The sequence below is a fragment of the Elgaria multicarinata genome, chromosome 4 (genome assembly GCF_023053635.1).
Source record: "Elgaria multicarinata webbii isolate HBS135686 ecotype San Diego chromosome 4, rElgMul1.1.pri, whole genome shotgun sequence".
In the NCBI taxonomy this organism is placed as follows: Eukaryota; Metazoa; Chordata; class Lepidosauria; order Squamata; family Anguidae; genus Elgaria; species Elgaria multicarinata.
The window spans coordinates 49,914,820-49,934,770 of record NC_086174.1 but is presented as its reverse complement, the minus strand read 5'-3'; the positions used below and the strand labels follow the sequence as shown (position 1 = coordinate 49,934,770).

Here is a 19,951-nt window from a genome sequence, read left to right as displayed (position 1 = left end):
AAATTCCAAGCAATTCCTTATCTTTCTTCCCCCTACCCTCATACACACAATCACCTTTCTTCTTTGACTCCACTTCTCCACTAGCAACATGAAGAGAAATCAAGAATAGACTGCTACTGTAGTTCATATACTTTTCACATTGAATTGTCTGTGAACTTATGAACTAGATACAATTCCCAAACCAAAGATTGGCTGCCCTTGATCTATAATTGTATAATAACAGATGTTAGTTCTATATACAGTGATGAGTTACAGCTCCCAGTAGTTTTAACAGAAATTAATCCAGCCAACTTTGTGGAGGATTGCAGCCATGGGGAGTATTCAACATGCTGTGATGTCCTATTGTTTGTAATGGTTTTAAAGAGGCAGCTGGACAACCATCTATCAGGTATGCTTTAGGGTGGATTTCTGCATTGAGCTCGATGGCCTTATAGGCCCCTTCCAACTCTACTATTCTATAATGCTATGAAATGCACCAAACGTTCTGTATTGCACCAATAAGGTGTAGTTCTATTGTGTTCTGTACACACAGAGAGACATAAAACTATACATATATAGTTTTATGTATGTATAAGAAAATAAGAAGAGCCACACTGGATCAGACCAAGGGTCCATGGAATCCAGCATTTGGATCACACAGTGGATAACCTGCTATTGACCAGAATCCACAAGCAGGACATGAGTACAACAGCACCCTCTCACCCATGTTCCCCAGTAAGTAGTGTACATGGGCATACTGCTTCTGATAATGGAGGTAACACGTAGCCATCAGGACTAGTAGGCATGTATGAACTTCTTGTAAGAGCTGTTCTTGCACCTAAGCATGTGTAAATTAGAAGTGCCTGTGCAAGTATAAGTATTTTTTAAATCACAAGACTACAGAGATATGTGTGAGTGGCTTTGTGTGCTATGTGACAGTATATTTAGAAGATTAATCTTTCCATAATAAATTGCTATGAAATACATTGTTTACAAGGGCTGCTGCTGAATAGAAAAAGCAAAATGGCAATACTAAATTGCTCTTATTTTAAAATGTTATCCCTCTCACGTTTGTTGTTAATATATGAAACAACACTCATTCAAAGCAGAACTCCTCCGCCCTCCCAAAAGAATTAGGGAAACTTATATTTAATTTTTAACCATTCTTTTAGGAATTAGTTTCACTTGATGACCAAGAGAAATCTATAATACAGCCCAGTCAACCTCAGCTTTCTCCTGGGATTTCAACTATTAAGCTGCACCCACAATCTCCAGGTAGCTCTTTTTGACTCCTCCTGTAGTGGATGAGAAGCCCACGCAGATAAGGAATGGAATAATTCCTTGTGGTGTCTATATTCCTTGCAATTTTAGAATTTTCTTTCTAATTAGAAGCTCTGGATTTGTTATTGTTGTTGTTATTGTTATTCCTATCTGCTGTTCACTGCTCTGAAATTTTGAATGTGGAACGGAATACAAATATTGTAAATAAATAAATATCCCTTCCTGGCATGGGTGATTGCTGTATAACTCCTGGCACTTTTGGATGAATCTAATTATCCGGAACTCTTTCAGTCTGGTTTCAAGCCTGTCTTGGTCAATCCCTGATGGATGACCTAAGCCAGAAAAAGAACAGGGGAAATATGACCCTGCTAATTTTCCAGGGTTTCCAAAATCTCACTGGATTTTGTAGTATTTTTTTTGTGATATGCTGTCCTTGTTGGGGATTGGGAACACTGTGTTGTAATGGTTCCACTCCTGCCCACAAAGTAGTGTTGGGAGAAGATTGGCCCCATAGCTTTTACATTATGCAGGCCCATAGAGTTCTATCCTGTCTCCCATGCTATTTAATATCTACCTGACACTACTAAGTGAAGTGACAGGGTTAACCTGGCCACAGTTACATAAGTTCTGGTAACCTCCAAACTTCATTATAACCATACGTTATATGTGAGCTATTTCTAGGAAGTCTTCACTGTTTTTAACAGTGTATGCTATGTTTTTAATCAGTATTTTGTGTATTTTATGCGTGTTGTTGTTCCCCGCCTCAATCCAATCGGAGAGGCGGGTAAGAAATATATTATTATTATTATTATTATTATTATTATTATTATTATTATTATTATTATTTCCATGTATAACACATTTTGAAACATTCACCAGCTGCTGATCAATTTCCAAACAGAATTCAAACAGCTGGTGCTTACATTTGAAGATCTATATAGCTTACGATCTGAGTAGCTGAATTACCTTTCCCCATATATATCTCCCTGCGCATTGAGGTCATCATTGGATTATTTTCTTCAGGTATCCTCATTTTCTAAAATTAGGCAGGCTGCAGTTGGTGAAAAGGCCTTTCCACTAGTGGCACTCAGAGCTGCATCAGACGAACGTTTTATTGCACACTCGTTACTGGGCACTTACAAATTTTCGCAGGTCCCTCTCACAACATCGTCTGCCTCCCGCACACCTCCTGCCCCTTTTAGCCTTCTTTGTGTGACTAAAAAAACACCCCAGTAAATCCGAGTTATTTTTGAAAACAGAAGTTGCTGCTATCTCCTGCTGTGTGCAGGAGAAGCAGCGCGATCAAAACGGCCCACTGAGTGGGCCACGTGCAAGTTGTTTACTTCCTCTTTCAAAAGAGGAAGGAATGAGGGACAAATGTGTGGGCGGAGAAGCGACGGTAAGCAAATGCTATTTTCCCCTGTGTGATGACACTCTCAGTCTCTGGAATGCTTTCTCCAGGAAATCTCACCTAGCACCTACTCGTATGTCTTTTCAATGGGAGACAAAAACCTTTGTATTTTCCCAGGCCTTTTTGAACATTTTGAACCAAGGGAGGGAGAAGGAATTTGGACTTTTAAGGGGAGGAGACAGAGGAGTGCACAATCCCAGGTCATGCTCTTGATCTACTTATCACAGTTATGTCTGCTCCTTTATGTCTGCTAATGTTATGTCTGCACCAGGCCTCAGGACAGAAATCTCTGCAAAAAATGTTCTCTTTCTAATAAGAGTGCAATACAATCTGGCAAAGAATTATCTGCTTAGCCCATGAATGGTTATTTAAAAATCAACAGTTAACCTTTGCAGCATTATTAATCTTGGTGTCCTAATTACTGTTAAAGGAATATGTATGGTTCTTACATGCTAACACTACACTTTGACATTTGTAGTAGATCAAACAGTAGAAATGCTTGGTAGAATGTATATATAACAGTCAAATCACATAATTACTCCTATTTATCCTGCACACTCAGATGGTTCTTTTCAGGTTATTGTTCAGCTTGTATGCTATGTAACTTAGAAAAGCATCCTCTTAGGTAGCAGATGAGTTGCTATGTGTCTTTATTAAGCATTTCCCCACTTTTCAAAGAAATATTGCCCAAGGGGGGTAGAAAGAAGACGGCGGAAAAATATATGCTCTGAGGCAGCAGTTCCAGTGTTCATGCAGTGTGCCTATGGAGCCCTGTGAAGCTTTGGATTGTGACCATAGATCACAAGCACTCAAGAATTGCTGATCAGTCCGCTAAACTCAATGTAGGTTGTGCAGCAGCTGTGCCTGGTTGATTATTGATGTACAGGAACAGGGAGCGTGGAAATAAAAATGTCTAAGATTAAAAGAAATAGATTGAATTGAAATGATCAATGGCTTTGAAGTCCTTATGGCATGTTTGCATCTCTCCAAATGTGGTGGACACCTACTTAGGTACCAAATATGAACTGAAGAGAGGAGGAATTATCAGACATTGGTACCTAAATTCTGCCTATTCTTGAAATATCTCTTCCAATGATGCTTATGCGGTGAAGTTAGTCTCTATACATGCTTCATTTATTTTGCACCTTTCAAGACTTTGTTTTATGTGTGTCAGAGTAACAAATAGACCAAACTGTTAATAAATTAAAACAGATTGCCTTAGGACCATTTCTCACATTATTCTTTAGTAGTTATACATATGTTCTATATTTGGAATGCCTATAATATTTGAAGAGTGTACATGTCTTTTTTTCTAACTGCATGAGTACTATGGATATGTTTTGTGGGGAAACACAGCCAGTGGCAATTAAATGAAGACATACAGTGCTACAATATTATAGTTTTAGAAGGTGCACAACGGGGGGCTGTAACATGTACTGGTTAGAAACATAATATGCGAATCAGCCCTTACTTCAGTTTTCCATTGATTCAGTAAGCCATGCATGTATTTTAAAATATGCCTTCCTCATACATAAAGAGTTTTCTTCTTTCTTTCACACAGTAGTAGTTGAAAAAACGTCTCCGCCTGTGCCTGTTGAAGTTGGCCCAGATGTCTCTACTTCAAGTGCTAGTCAAGTAATAGCACCAACTCAAGTTACAGGTATGACGCGTGTTTTCCATGCAAAAATTGTTAGAGGTACAAAATGGGTACATTTTCCCAACTAACTGAATGCTATTAGAGCCTCAAATGGGAAGAGCAGAGCAGCAGATCACAAAGCAATACTGAGCCAAAAATGTCCAGTGTAGGAGGACAGAATTGTAAGTGCTTTATTTTCAGCAGTTCTGAATGTATGGTCAGGATGTAGTTTGTAATTTCCTTATTCTGAGCATAAGAAATGGACAAAGGAGTCAGATTGAGGAATTCTGCCCTTCTACTTTCTGCATTCTCCCTGACCTTCAACCAATTAGAGCGAATTTACAGATTTTTATAGCATGACTCAGCTGCAGTTTTTCTATATGCATGTGAGGGCACTTTCAGGCCCTGATCCACATAGAGGTGCATGTCCTCAACACAACTGCTTTTTGGTGGAATATCAGTGACATATTACCATAAATTATGCATGTAGGCATATCCCCCTCTACAAGTTTATGAAAAGACACAGATGAGACATGATAAACAAAACTGTGAATTTACCTTAATCCCATCATAAGATCTTGAGAAATCCCATTGATTTCTAAAGGTACCCTAATAAGACTATTGTGAAGTACACAATTTGAGGATTGTTTCCAAAATTTGATCTAGAATTAGAATATGTATGGAAGTCTCCCTTTGAGGACTCTAAATGAGTGATTTTTTGCACATTCATGATTGGCCACTTCTCAAAATTTGTGGGTCTTTTAAACAATGTCGTAAATGACCAGGACATCCCCCATGGCTTCCATTGGGAAACAATGGAAACAACCACTTTTAAAGTGGTAACATCTGAAAAAAGTAGGATTTTCTGCCATTAGATGACGCTGTCTCAATGGAACTGAACAGAGGAGAGAAGTATTTAATTCAAATCATGTGGTCGCCCCTCACCGTCCCTGTAATTAAGCCCATAACAATTGTGCCAAAACACAAGAAGCACAAACACCCAGGTAAGCAACATGATTTCCTCTTAATGTAAATAAACAATAAAAGACTGGTTTATAGGTGTGTGCACCGTAGTAATCTTAATTTTAGGTATAGTTTTCATCAATGAATTTCGCAAATGAATCAATACATACTGAATGGCTTGGGCCTTACATATTTATATATAAATCACCTGCTTATATTCCATCTCAATATTTGTGGTGAGCTTAAGAGGATCTTTTTGCAGCATCCTCAGTACAAACATTTTGAACACTGAGGACCCATAAAGGGGCTTTCTTGAAGAATTGCTTCCCAGTAGTCTAATTCTTTACTACTGGAAGATATTTCCAAACCCAGATATCTTCCAGAAGTGATGCATGACCTTCTCATTTGGGTAAGGATACAATGGCTGTGGATGAGCTGGAGAATGTGTACTTTTAAAATTTATTTCATTTATTTATTTATTACATTTATATACCGCCCCATAACCGAAGCTCTCCGGGCGGTTTACAAAAGTTTAAAACAGTGAACATTAAAAAGTATACAAACTTTAAAACCATCAAAAGCATAAAAACAATATCCATTTAAAACAATATCCATTTCTTTTTATATGTTATTGCTTTAATTAGTCATTCAAAATGTTGTATAGGAAGAGTTAAACCTTTAATAAACAGCCTGGTGCAATACACTGCAAAGCTACTGAGTTATATTTTAATCATCAGTGAATGGAAAGAGGCCTAACTCATTAGTATTGGAGAACATCTGACTGTCATCCAATTTAAGATGACTTCCCGCATTACATTCATTTACAGATTCTGCAATGTATTATCCACTCAAATTGCAACATTGGAAGTGGCCAGCTACTTCCATTTTTGCAAATAGAGGTACACTACATGCCGGTTCACAAGTAATGTTCCCAATTACTAAGCCATAATTAAGCAAATCAGGAGTAAACTGCAGGATCCTTCCAGGACTTCTCTCATGTCCTTTCTGGGATAGATTTCCCCCAACTGTTTCCTACTGGGCTTAACCACAATTAAGTATTATATTGGTACCAACATTAATTATGGTTAATGATAACCAATGTTCCCTTTTAATCAGGATTTGAAACTAGGCTGTCACTGTTGCTATATCCTCAACCTCCTGTTCGCTTTTTAAATTCATTGAGTGACCTATTTCTGCAGCTTTCATATCAATATTAGTAATCCTTTTACAACTACTTTACTTATGTTACCTCTTAAAAGTGTACATTGTGTCAATACAGCTTTAGCTCTTTTGCAGAACTTTGTTGGTGCTAAGTCTTACTATAATGTTGTTATTTTTGTTTTAATTGCAATGGGTTTTTCTTTTCAGAACCATGTTCACTATTTTAAAAACATTGCCCTCTCTGAAAAATAACATTAATACATAGAAGATATGCTAATACTAATTTCTCTATGCTGCTTATAGTTTACATTACTGGTGATAATATTTTCTCTTCTTCATTCATCGTATGTTTTGGGGGTGAAATCCACTGAAGGTTTTCCACTGATGGAGCTGCTTCCGTCAGCAGAGCCAGGAAGGGGGTAATTCCACTCCCACTCACCCTGGTGTTCCTTCAAAATCTGTTCAAGATTTGGGGGGGGGGGCACCTTCCAGAACAGATTTCATTGGAGCTCTAAGGCGGGTGAGGGGAGCAAGGACGAGAAAGGAAGAAAGTCTTGTTATGCAGGGAGACTTGCATTTGCGCTGTGTTCTGCCTTTTGTCTGCAAATTCTAAGGAACATCTTAAATGGTGGATGATTTACAGTCCTGTCATTATTCTGTATTTAAGAGCCACAAAACATAATATATCAAGTTTTCCACCCTTTTAAAATTAGCACACACAGTTGTTTCTTATGAACTGTATAGAGTGCAGGCAGCTATTCTTTCCCATGTGTCTGTAGTGTGGCAACTTATTAATGTCCAGAGCATCTGTGAAGAAAATTCTGATCACCCTTTTTCAGTGGATCAAAGAATTGCAACACTGGTGATGATATTTCTATATACTCCAGGTCCTGGAACTTTCTTTCATGCCCTGGCATCAATTTATCTTTGCAAAGGGTTTTTCTTCGCTAAGTACTACCAGCTGTGTAGTTTGCTATAAACTTACTGATATATTCCAACATACCTTGCAATTTCTAAATTCCATTTTTATCTCTGCGTCTCTGAATGTTCTATATTTGTGGAATCTCAGCTTCATCAGTCAGTGTTCCATTTGTTTTCAACTTTGCCTAATAAACAGTTGCTTTCTTTAAAAACAAAAAACAAAAAACAAAACATGCATTGCATTTATAGGCTGCATATTAGCTAGCACACTCATTTTTATTTATTTTTTATTGTATTTTTAAACCGTCTTTTTGTCCTAACAAGGGCCCCCAAGTTGGCATACAAAAGGAAAATACTAAACCACATTAAAAACAAAGCTACTTTGAAATCCAAACAGCTGGATCAAAGCAGATGAGATAAATGAAGCAGAATATTCTGTATGTCAGTAAAGGGATGCAGAAATCATTACTATTACTTCCATTACTAATATTAATAAATTATCATCATCATCATTGCAAATCCCAGTGCTTCTAAATATTCCTTAATAGTTGTATTGGTGAATTACGCAATCAGTATTCATTTCAGTGCCATAAAGCCACCTTCTTTTAACATCTGGGACAGAACATTTTGAAGTGAAGTAACTTTTAGTGTTGGATATGTTCCAAAAGTCCATTTTAGGAGACAGACATTTGTTCAGAAAATGCAAATTGTGGAACTTTCTGTGTCCTTCGTTATCGGCCAAAATGTTGTGGTGCATATAAAGAATATGCATCTTGACATTATCAGGAAACATTGCACATCCTGTGCGCAAATAAAAAGCTACTTTTGAGGCTGCAATTCTTTGAAGCTGGAATTCTATATGCACTTACCTGGGAGTAAGCCCCATTGCATTCAGTGGGGCTTACTTCCAGGTAGACAGGCATAGGAAAACCTCACACCTAAAGCCAGGTGGTCTTCAACTGGTCCAGACCCAAGACCCACCTCGGACTCCCAACCTGCAACATGGGACCCACTTCTACAATTTCACAATTCCCCAACATGGCAGCATCAGCTTTGCCGCGACCCATCTGGACTGATCCTGCTAGATGGACCAATGGTATGACTCAATATAAGGCAGTTTCCTATCTTCTTACGATGTTCATAAAGAAAGGAAAAAAGATTGGAGCGACAACTTAGATTATATCTTCAGACCAATCCAGTCCTTCATGTAGGGAGGAGCAACAGTGCCCATTTTTTCTCCACCCATGTGTGTCCTAAGTTGCACTACATGCATATTATCCAAGACATATAGACTTCACTAAATCAATTATGTGATTGACGTGTATGCATGTAGCCTGACTTTGGACATGCTGTTCACGTGTGGATGGTATAGCTAGGGAGGACAAGTGGACGGTCAACCCATTCTACATGATAGGCTTGTAGGTATCTTTTATAAAGATACCATCTAAATCAGCCCAGATCAAGAAAATATTCTAGACCAGATGGAAGTAATTTGAGAAGTTTAATTGTAGTAAACAGAAATCACTTTATGACAGATAAGATATAGCGTGAAGGCACTATGCAAATGGTGCTTGTAGCCATGCTATAAAGAACTGGGACAGCAGAACTAAAATTTGCTTTTTGGAAAACCTTTTTAGGGCCTGGTGCTCAGATGAGATCTTTGTAAACTGCCCAGATACCTTCGGCTATGGGGCGGTATATAAATATAATAATAATAATAATAATAATAATAATAATAATAATAATAATAATAAGAAGAAGAAGAAGAAGAAGAAGAAGAAGAAGAAGAAGAAGAAGAAGTTGCAACTGCTGCCTCCTTAATTTCCTCAGAATGCCTTTTGGTGCCCATTTAGTGCTGAGAGGCATTCTGGAGAAATTAAGATGGCTGCTGTTGAAACGACTTTGCATAGTGGTTCTTTTTTCAGTGCTGGGCTGCCCACTGCTGCCCACTCACACTTCCCAGAGTAGCATACACACACACACGTATCACACACGCTGCCTTCTGGTAAGCTTGCTGGGCATGCCTGCAGGGCAACTTGCCCACGGCCCCTTCAAACCTTGCCAGTTCCTTTATATTTCTTTTGAAGCTCTAGCTGTGTACTCAAAATGGCCACAAGGCATCCCAAACACTGTTTTCCACACATTCCCCTTTTTTACGTGTGGATATATGCCCCACACAAATCGAGTTTGGCATAGATTTTATTTATTATTTATTTTATTTATTTATTTACAATATTTATATACCACTCCCCACTGAAAATTTCGGAGCAGTATACAAGAAAAAATAAAATAAAAACAGAATAAAACAGTTTAAAATAGATTTTAAAAGAAGCAAAATGTACAGATTTTGACCCTACTCAGATGCTCAAAGAATTCTGGGATCAGTGTTAATGAGTAGCGGTCCCTATAGGTGATGGTGTTCAGGGCCTGATAATCATTGCAGAGTGTGAGCTCTCCAGACTTCTTGAGAGAGAGCTCAGGCACACAAGAATTGGGGAGTATGGATGATGCTTTTCTGGAGATTTCTCTCCATGAACGTTCATTGGGTGGCAAGTTATGGCTCTGAGAAAGAAGACAAGAACCCCTCTGGTACAGTTTAAAAGACAGTGTGGTGTATCTGCCTCCACTGGCTGGAATACATCTTGGTAGTTACAGTATTTCCAGGGACTGAGGGCTTTGGTGGCCAAAGGCAATGTATGGCCTTTGTAATGGGCATATTTTAGTGACAATGCTGGTAACAATGGTCTGACCCAAAGACTGGAATGCAGAATCTCCCTACACTGTTGTTATTGTGACAAATTATTCTAAGCAGTAATACCATTACCACCACCATCACCACAGCTTGCCTGCCAGGTTGTTTTTCCAATTTGTCTTATTAATGAAAAGAGCCAGTGTGGTGTAGCAGTTAGAGTGTTGGACTGGGAGTTGGGAGATCCAGATTCCAGTCCTCACTTGGCCATGAAGCTCACTGGGTGACTTGGGGCCAGTCACTGACTCTCAGTCTAACCTACCTCACAGATGTTGTTGTGAGGATAAAATAAAAAGGTGGAGGATCATGTACGGCGCCTTGGGTTCCTTGCAAGAAGAAATAAGGTGGGAAATAAATGTAACAACAGCAACAAGCAAATACCATTTGGTTATGCCAATAGCATGATGGTGCAAGCAAACACAGAAGAAAAAACCCTGATAAATGTTCTGAGGAGCTGTAATAGATACAGCAGTTTTTACAATGTTATAGTTGATTTGCAGATGCACTAGGTTTATGTGTAAATATAGTGGAGGAAAATAATACCTTTGTAAGAGGTCTTTCTGGATGTTTATATTAAATACTCTTTCACTGTTTTGTTTTTTTATCAGTAGCCACTGAATTGGATCACAAGTGATTTGAGGGTTCTCTCTCTCTCTCTCTCTCTTTCTTTTTAAACTCTTAATAATGGTGGGGCTACTAAAATGATTTAAATGGTTTGTTATAGGTATATATTTTTTTATTTAGAAATTAATGAGTGCACAGTGAATCCAGATATCTGTGGAGCAGGACATTGTGTTAACTTGCCGGTGGGATATACCTGCTTCTGCTATGATGGATACAAGCTTAATGATCAACGAACAAAATGCTCGGGTATGATAAATTCTTCTTTTCCTCTCCCCAATTGCTAAATTGATCTTTATGTAAAGGGTCTAAAGGTATGTAAGCCATCCTTTGTAGGCAGTAACTATAGTAAATATGGAAGGCTTCTTCTCTTGTTCCCTCTTAATTCTCATCAAAATATAAATTTGTAGTGATAATTCTCTCTCTCTCTCTCTCTCTCTCTTTCTCTCTCTCTCTCTCTCTCTCTGCCCCCTCTCTCCATATGCTGAGTTTATCTCACCACAGTACTTTTTTATTTTTCTCCCACATTCATATATGCACAAAGAATGATTGTAGAAATTAAATTTACCCATTTGTGAAGAAGAAAATTGGGGTGTTTCAAGTAGACTCTGTACATTCCATCTACCTGCATAGTATTTGCAATCTTTACAGGAGTGCATGAGATTTTATGATAGGTATTTCCAAGGAATAGAACAGATTCTCCACTTCCTTGTTTTGCCCCACTGTAAAGTGTGTAATTAAGAAAAGGGGTACCTTTCATTTGCCCTGGTTTCTAAAGGTTCCCAAATCTGATTGTATATAATGCTCAACTCCCAAATGTATGAATGCATGTACCCTCTGAAAGATCACCAATTAGAAGTATGGTATTTCTTCTCAAACGAAACTTAAAACTTTGAAACTTTGAGCCAATAAGTATGCTTTTTGAATCAACATTTTATACCACATCCTTATTTTTCACCTCTGAGGAAACAAATCAGGGTGAACGGAGTCTGCCTTTCATTTTAGTGTTTTGTGCACATCGGTTGGAATGAAGTGGTGGTCATGACAGAGTGCTGCTTTTTCAGTCTTCATACATTTTCATTTCTTTAACAGATATTAATGAATGTACTCAGACTCCCCATCTCTGCTCCCTTGGGAACTGTGAAAATACAGAAGGAAGCTTCCTGTGTATTTGCCAGGCAGGGTTCATGGCCAATGAACAAGGAACAGACTGTGTTGGTAACTACTGTGTTTTATAAAATGAATTCTTTATACTTAGATCTCGTAGTTAGGAGCCTGACTTCAAAACCCATTGAAATCAATGGAAAACACATTGATTTACAGTAGCATTAGATTGGTGCTAAATGAATAGGCTGCTATATAGTTCATGGTATATTTCTAAAGAAATCATAGTGTTTTTAAGATTAGACCACCATTACAGAAGGAAAGTAATTATACACAATACGTCTCTAAACTTACTTATTTGGGCGATTGAAAATATAATTATCCTCCAGTGTAAGAGATTGTGTAAGAATAGATTGAGCATAGGTGTTAAACAACCAAAGCAGCTCCATTATTGGCCCCTCTCATTCTGAAAAGGGGGTATCCAATGTTAACATAGGCGCCGTTTTGGACATTCAGAATATTGTCCACATGATTTGCTGCAACTAATTCAGGGGATACATTTGTATAGAGAACTTATTTCAGCCTATGGTTACCAGCGTGTTTCCGAGCCCAATTCAGAGTGCTAGTTTTGACCTTTAAAGCCTTAGATGATTTGAGATCCAGTTACTTGAAGGACTGCCTTCACCCATAAGAGCCTGCCTGCAATTTAAGGTCAGAACGGGCCTGTCTTTCTGACCTTAAATTGCAGGCAGGCTGATAAGGGAGTCAGAAAGAGAGGCCCTTTTCATTTGCCCACCCGTGAGAGCAATTAGGTGGGTGATCACACACGAGAGGGCCTTCTGTGCAGTGATCCCACATCTTTGGCCCAAGCTCCCATCAGCGGTCTGCTTTGCTCTGTCACTGCAGGCTTTTAAGAAGGCTTTGAAAACATATTGTTATACCATGGCCTTCTCATTATATGCCTAGTTATTGCTGCTCTTGCCACTGTTTCATTGCTCATTTTAGTGTTGACTTTTATTATTTTTATTTTTATTTTATCCTGTTCATGATTTTATTGCTTTTAATATTGTAACTGTTTTTTATGTTTTTATTGTTGTAAGCTGCCTTGTGAGGGCTTCTGTCTTGAAAGGTGGCCAAGAAATGTTTTAAGTAAATAAATAAAGCAAATATGCCTGATCAAGGGTATAATGTTCAAGGTGGACAGTGGTTCAGACAGGAACCATGTAAGACCTGCTGCTTTTCAAATCATGGTAACCGGCCATTAGAGTTAAGTTTATATTCTGTTGAATTCTAGAGAAAGTCGTTTGGAAGATTTGCCAAAGGGATTTGCCAAAAAGTCTGGGTTTAGAATCTAAATGGTAACACTTCCTGTATAATCTGCTGTGATTATTCATGGATGTCATCTGTTGATGTGGTGGGAACTGACTGCTCATTGAGAGATTCTTTTTGAACATTGTCTTCAACCAAAAGAAGGGTCTTTTTGTTTTTTAAACTAAATAAGTAAGTCTGTATTTGCAGTATTGTGTTATTCAATGGTCACCGCAAAAAAGATCATATACATATATTTCAGAGCATGCCAGCAACTACAGTATACAGAGCTGAGCAGGTTTGAAGGGTGTCTCAGCAAAGTACCCTAAATAGGCCTATTCCTAACTGAGTAAGCCTCCCTAAAGTTCAGTGGGAGGGGAGCTGACCTTGTAGCATAACAGAGGGCCATTAGCAGAGATCCTCTGGGCAGCCACTTACTGGCATCCACCATTTTGTTTATTCCCACAATCCCCTAGATGTGTGTCAGTCCAGGTATTGTGGGGCATATGAAATGGTGATGGCCACCAAAAAGACATAGTGGCCCCATGTATGGCCACCGTTCCCCCTACAGTGCCTCAAACTGATGCAATATCTGGGATGTTGTGGGGAAAACAAAATGGCAGCTGACAACTGAATTGCAGTTCCCAAGGCTCCCACAGTTTAAATAAAATGTGTGCTCAATATTGAGAGTTATTGTATTAGTCACTTTTAAGTTTCAGTAATGGTGAAACCATGAAGAGCCACAATATTCTCTAGAGACTGCTGAATTAGATAGGTCAATGATCTGTCTCTGTATAAGGCAGTTTCCTATGTTCTAGAGAGCATTCTAGGATGTATTGTAGCAGGGCATCCCAAATTCAGAGTCTCTGTTGGAAGGTGGCTGGCACAATGGACCTCCATTATGATGGGGGCATCAATTGGAGGGCTGTAAATGCCACTAAGCAAGGAAACTCATAGACTGCAACTTCTACGGATAATGAAGCAGCAAAATTTTCTTTATACATTGCTCCAGCTAATATGTTATGCTGTTTATGCAAGTAGCTTGTTCTTGTGAGTGGAAAAGTGGCCCATGGAATTTGTATTCTGTGTGTGTGTGTGTGTGTGTGTGTGTGTGTATTGTAAAAGAAAAATGAAGAACTATAATTTTAGCCGTTAACGTTTGTATTAATTTTGTTATCAATTTTGGTTTCTAGATGTTGATGAATGTGCCAGACCTCACACCTGCGGGGAAGGCCTTTGTATAAATACCATTGGTTCGTACAGATGTGAATATTGTGAAAATGGATTCCGAAGGGACAGGAGAGGCCAGTGTGAAGGTGGGTTCTTATTTTGCCCTAACAGAATCGCTGGAACAGTCACTCACAGCCCTTATTATTTGAAGTTCCTTAACAGTGGGCACTTACAGACATGGGTCTGCTAGCATCAGGTTACTGCATTGCCGCTCCTGACATCCATAAACCACTTGGGGACAGAGCTAGTCCCCACACTGTGGGCCTCTAGTCCAATTGAACTAGTAGGATCAGCATGGATGGAAAATCAGCATTATCTCTAGGCCTCAATACTAGGAAGCACTGATACTTGTGTGCTGGATATATTTCATTTCCTGCTCAATCAGTGAAAGAAAGCATATGCTCTTCAATTTCAAAAGTAAATATTTAAAATGCTCCTAGTTGGAAGCCTCACTATTTATTTAATCTGCTAATCTGTTCTCCTGAAATTATTTATAAAATTGCTATCCACAATAAAGTTCATCATTTCACTTGTTACCATTATGTAATAACAGGAGTTACAAAAGAATCCATTTGTGGTTTGGAATATGAAATTGGCAAACATATGCAGTTTCGTAGAACAAAATGTCCTAGCACGTCTGACCTACAAAGCATGTAAAGTTGGGTTTGGGCACGAATTTTCCTGATTTAAACAGAAAAATCAACATAAATATAATAAATTAAAGTGATGTTCAGTTAGTCCATTTTAAGTGTTGATGTCTTTGTATTCTCATCGTTTTCATACCTATCACCTTCTATCAGAATATGCTTTTAAAAGTGCAAGTATTCTTCCATAAAGACTAGCAGTTCCAGCTTTCAGTAGTATGACGGTGGCTGTTGTTGTTTTTAATTGAAAGATCGCTTTAAATACAGATTTCAAAATTTGGTGTTATGGGTGGGAAAGTGTGAAGATGATGAATAATGGTCACCATGGAGTTGCAGTGGGAGGAAGAAGCAGACACCAATAAATGGAATTAAACAGGCCAGAACTTTATCAAAGGAACATGACATAATGTATCAGGAGGTAATTTTAACCCCTCCCATTGGGATGCCCAGGGAGACTGGCATGGATAGCCAGCCTCAGTCATATCTGAGATGTACCCAATAAGTGGAAGGAAGAAACAGGTGTGAAGTGGTTGCCCGTATTTGCTGTAGCTTTTCTGGGTGCAACCTGCCTTCACAACCTTTATCCAAGAGGTGCCACAGCCTTTTCCCCACCTCTCGTTCACAGCCATGTGAGTCCTGGGATATATGCAGCCTAAAGTATCACCTGCCGAAAAGCCGAGTGAACTGTCTGCCTTTTATTTCCCCCCGCCCTGCAGGCTTAGTTTTCACTTCAAACTTTTCTACACATCACAGATACGGTAAATACGGAGACAAAGCCCAACTTTTCAGGCAGTGTTGGGGGCTAACTTCACATTACATGTAATGTGTAAGGAGCCCCTTCATCTCAAGTCATCTTACATTTTTGACCAAAAAAACCCTAAATGGATATAAGGACGAGGGGGTTGAATTTGTCAATTGTTCCCCGTTTTTTACTGCAAGTAGGAAATAGCTGATGAAGCAACTAAGGATGCCCACCTGTTCTGATACAGCAGTAAGAAAAAGAATATTACATATTTCACTTGCATTGTTTACTGCAGCAAACTGGCTTTGGTATGTGAAGATAGTTTAGATTGATTTTCGAGAAGCTAGGTAAAACAGCTGGAGGGCACCAAAACAAGTGAAAAGTTGCATTCTTGACAATAAATGTGTAAGTTATACAATAACAGATTCCAGAAATCTATTTATTATCCATCTGTGTTTTGTTGGCTTTGTTAACAAATTAAAATGTTATCTTTAAAAATCTTTTTTAAAACACAAAAAAATGCCATATCCTTGTTTTGTTGCATAAATTAATATTAAATATTAAATAAATACTTCTGTAAACCGCCCAGAGAGCTTCGGCTATGGGGCGGTATATAAATGCAATAAAATAAATAAATAAATGGGTTATTTGGAGACAGCTTTTAATGTTTGGATTTTAACTTCAGTCCTAGCCCTATTTACTAGGATGACCATATGAAAAGAAGGACAGGACTCCTGTATCTTTAACAGTTGTATGGGAAAGTTAACTTTTTTAACTTTTGTAAACCGCCCAGAGAGCTTCAGCTATGGGGCAATATATAAATGTAATAAATAAATAATAAATATAAATAAAAGGCAATTTCAGCAGGTGTCATTTGTATACACACAGCACCTGGTGAAATTCCCTCTTCAGCACAACAATTAAAGCTGCAGGAGCCCTGCCCTCTTGACCAGATACAAAAGAGGGCAGGGCTCCTGCAGCTTTAACTGATGTGTGGAAGAGGGGATTTCACCAGGTGCTGCATGCATACAAATGACACCTGCTGAAATTACCTTTTCTATACAACTATTAAAGATACAGGAGTCCTGTCCTCCTTTTCATATGGTCACCCTTTATTTACTCAATAGACCATGCTCCCATATAATTGTGGGGGTTTGCCTATGTTAGCAAAATAATCCATAAATTTAAACATAGTAAGTCTACAATCTTCAGTTGAAATTAACAACCATTACCCCGAGGACCTTCTCTTCTCCTGCTGCCAGACTGTGGAATGTCCTGCCGGGAGAGATCTGCCAACTCAACAGTCCTTCTGAATTTACAAAAGCTATAAGGACTGATCTCTTCTGGCAGGCCTACCCAGTCAAATGTTAAAATGTCTGGTTGTTATTTTAATAATGTAGTAGTTTTATATGTTTTAATCAGTTTTATATATTTTATAGTATTTTTATATTTGATGTTGTTCCCCGCCTCGATCCAGAGGGAGAGGCGGGTAAGAAATAAATATATTATTTATTTATTTGTTACATTCTGCCTTACTTCCAAAGAATTTAGAGTTATGTTTTTATCCTCTTAAAGAGTTAGATAAGGCTAAGAGATAGTGACTTGTCTATGGCCACCTAGTAAATGACATACATAAGTGGAGATTAAATTATAAGTTATATACAACCAAACTCAGCGCTGTAGCCACTACATAATGTACTTCAGTGGATCTGGGAAAATTTCCATTTTTTAAGATTCTTCTCCCTAGCACCCAACTTTCCTTATATACACCATTCTAAATTCTTTATAGCATTAAGATGCATTTATTATTAAAACCTTAACTTACATTTCTTTTATTTTTAAAGATATTGATGAATGCTCAGTTCCACATACTTGTCCAGATGCAGAATGCATTAATGCACCTGGTTCTTACCAATGTGTCCCTTGCAGAGATGGATTCAGAGGCTGGAACGGGAAGTGTCATGGTAAATATGTTGTTGAAAATATTTTATATTCCAAATGTTTTTACTTTTGGGTTTTTTTTTTGCCCTGCAGTACTTTAGAGTTGATTAGAATGTTTACAAGTAAGTACCTTGGGTTGGGTCCATACTAAGTTAGTTGCAGTTGAGTCACATTGAAATCTGTGTGAAAGTTAGTCATGATGTAAGTCCCATTAATTTCAATAGGAAGTAAGTGCAATTAACGTAGATTGAATCCAGTGCCTTTGTTTAAGTAAAATTGAAATTTGGGCTGCAATCCTATAATCACTTACCTGAATAGCTCTTTGTTGTCTTAACTATGGAGAAACCAAAACCAAAAGAAGTCAGTATAATTGTGCCACACTGAACCAATACAGGGAGAAACACAGTGTACAGTTTACAGAAATAGGCTGCAACTTTATGCATTTTGTAGATGTGAAACAGCACCCATTCAGTAGATGTGAAATCCTGGAAGGAGAATGGACAGGCATCTAGAAGTGACTAAATCTGACTGATTTATCCGTTACGTTACATAGCTGGAAAGGAGTTAACTGGTTGAGCAACTCTAACAACAGAGATGTAGGGACAGTATTTTGATGGGCCAAGGTTTTATCATCCTGCATGGACTTAAGCTTCTGCTTCCATAACAATTTAATGGAAAGTGAAGCCAGTAATAATATAATACAAATGAAATGAAATAATAAAATATAAATAAAATACAAATAAAGGCTTGCAAAATATTAAGCTGAATATATTTTAATTATCATTTTGTCATGCTATTTAATTAATCACTGGCAGCTTCACAATATAGAAGGGTGAACATATGAAAAGGAGGACAGGGATCCTATATCTTTAACTGTTGGATAAAAAAAGGGAATTTCAGCAGGGGGCATTTGTATGCAGGCAGCACCTGGTGAAATTCCCTCTTCATTATAACAGTTAAAACTGCAGGAGCTATACTAGAATGATCAGATGCAAAAGAGGGCGAGGGCAGGGCTCCTGCAGCTTTAACTGTTGTGATGAAGAGGGAATTTCACCAGGTGCTGCATGCCTTCTGAAATTCCCTTTTCTATGCAGCTGTTAAAGATACAGGAGCTCTGTCCTCCTTTTCATATGGTCACCCTACAATATAGTATTCATTTGAATCCAGGTTTTATGTGATACGGATTTTTTGCTCTCTACTTGTCCGTATTGATTTTTGTTCTTTATTCAGGATTTCCCTTTTCTTAAGCACTTCTGAAGCTGATAAGAAAAGAAAGGTGGGGAGAGTTATTGCTCTGTTAAAATATCCAGGTTTCACAAACAGCTCTTGCATGAGCTGTCTTCCTTGTTCTTTTCAGTGGAGAGAACCACTCTCAATGTCTGTTCATATGCATCTCCCCTAAAATGAGATGCAGTCCGCCATTGTCTGCCATTATTTATTTATTTAATAAATGTATCTTGCCTTTGAGAGGAAAACAAATCTTTACAAGGCAGTTTACAACACATCTATTACAGATATCAAAATGAAAGCCAAACTTTCGTGAATGAGGCAGTGCAATTGCACAATAAACGCCTCATCAGGAAGCACGCTAGCTTTTGGTGGGTCCCTGCAGAGCACACCCTGCAGAGATTGTGAGTGCACCTCATAGCAGGTCTACTTTTGTCTGGAAATGTATAGCTATTGCTGAACACAAGTAGCCCTACATCTCATCTTCCTCTCTCATGATAATGAGGTATCTTGTCACAACAAAATCTGTGACATAACATCATTGTGCTTCCTGTTTCCGACCCCTGCGCCACTTCATTGGTGTGCAATTTTATCAAGCCACTTTTTTTGTTTTGCTGCACTTTTCTGAGGAGGTGGAGGGGATATGGGGTTGCTGCTGTCATTATCAGCCACGCGTTTCTGAAAACATCTAGTTTTGGTGTCACTAAATGGAATGCAGAGGGTAATTAATTGTTGCATGAAAGAAGCCTGTTAAAACCTGCTAGTCCTTTCTGCATCTCATACGCTTTGCGTAGTTCCTACCTACGTTTATGCATCCGAGTAAATTAACAATAATGCATTCCAAGGGCTTGCCCCTGCTCTTTCAGTCTGCTCACACAACACAATATAAGGTAGTTGTCAAGACTCGTTTTCTTTTCTTGTAAGTTGAAGAAATTGATAGTTTACACACTTATGTGTTACATACTTTACACGTCGTTTTGCTTAAAATGTATGTCACTGAATAGGCTGGTTGGCCAATATGTTTCTGAAATCC

At 38.3% G+C, this 19,951-nt stretch overlaps 1 protein-coding gene across 5 annotated transcripts in view; it reads left to right on the top strand.

The window, feature by feature from the left end:
• LTBP1 (latent transforming growth factor beta binding protein 1) overlaps positions 1–19,951 on the top strand; it is a 210,737-nt gene that overhangs the window by 141,708 nt on the left and 49,078 nt on the right. For 2 of the 5 annotated variants that reach the window (XM_063124236.1, XM_063124238.1), the window contains 5 exons: positions 4,236–4,331; positions 10,846–10,971; positions 11,815–11,940; positions 14,328–14,450; positions 17,595–17,714. In XM_063124236.1, coding sequence (XP_062980306.1) covers positions 4,236–4,331; positions 10,846–10,971; positions 11,815–11,940; positions 14,328–14,450; positions 17,595–17,714 — 591 coding nt within the window. Of the gene's footprint in view, positions 1–1,151; positions 1,255–4,232; positions 4,332–10,845; positions 10,972–11,814; positions 11,941–14,327; positions 14,451–17,594; positions 17,715–19,951 lie in introns of all 5 variants that reach the window. The other 3 variants (XM_063124235.1, XM_063124237.1, XM_063124239.1) reach the window with 2 other exon arrangements.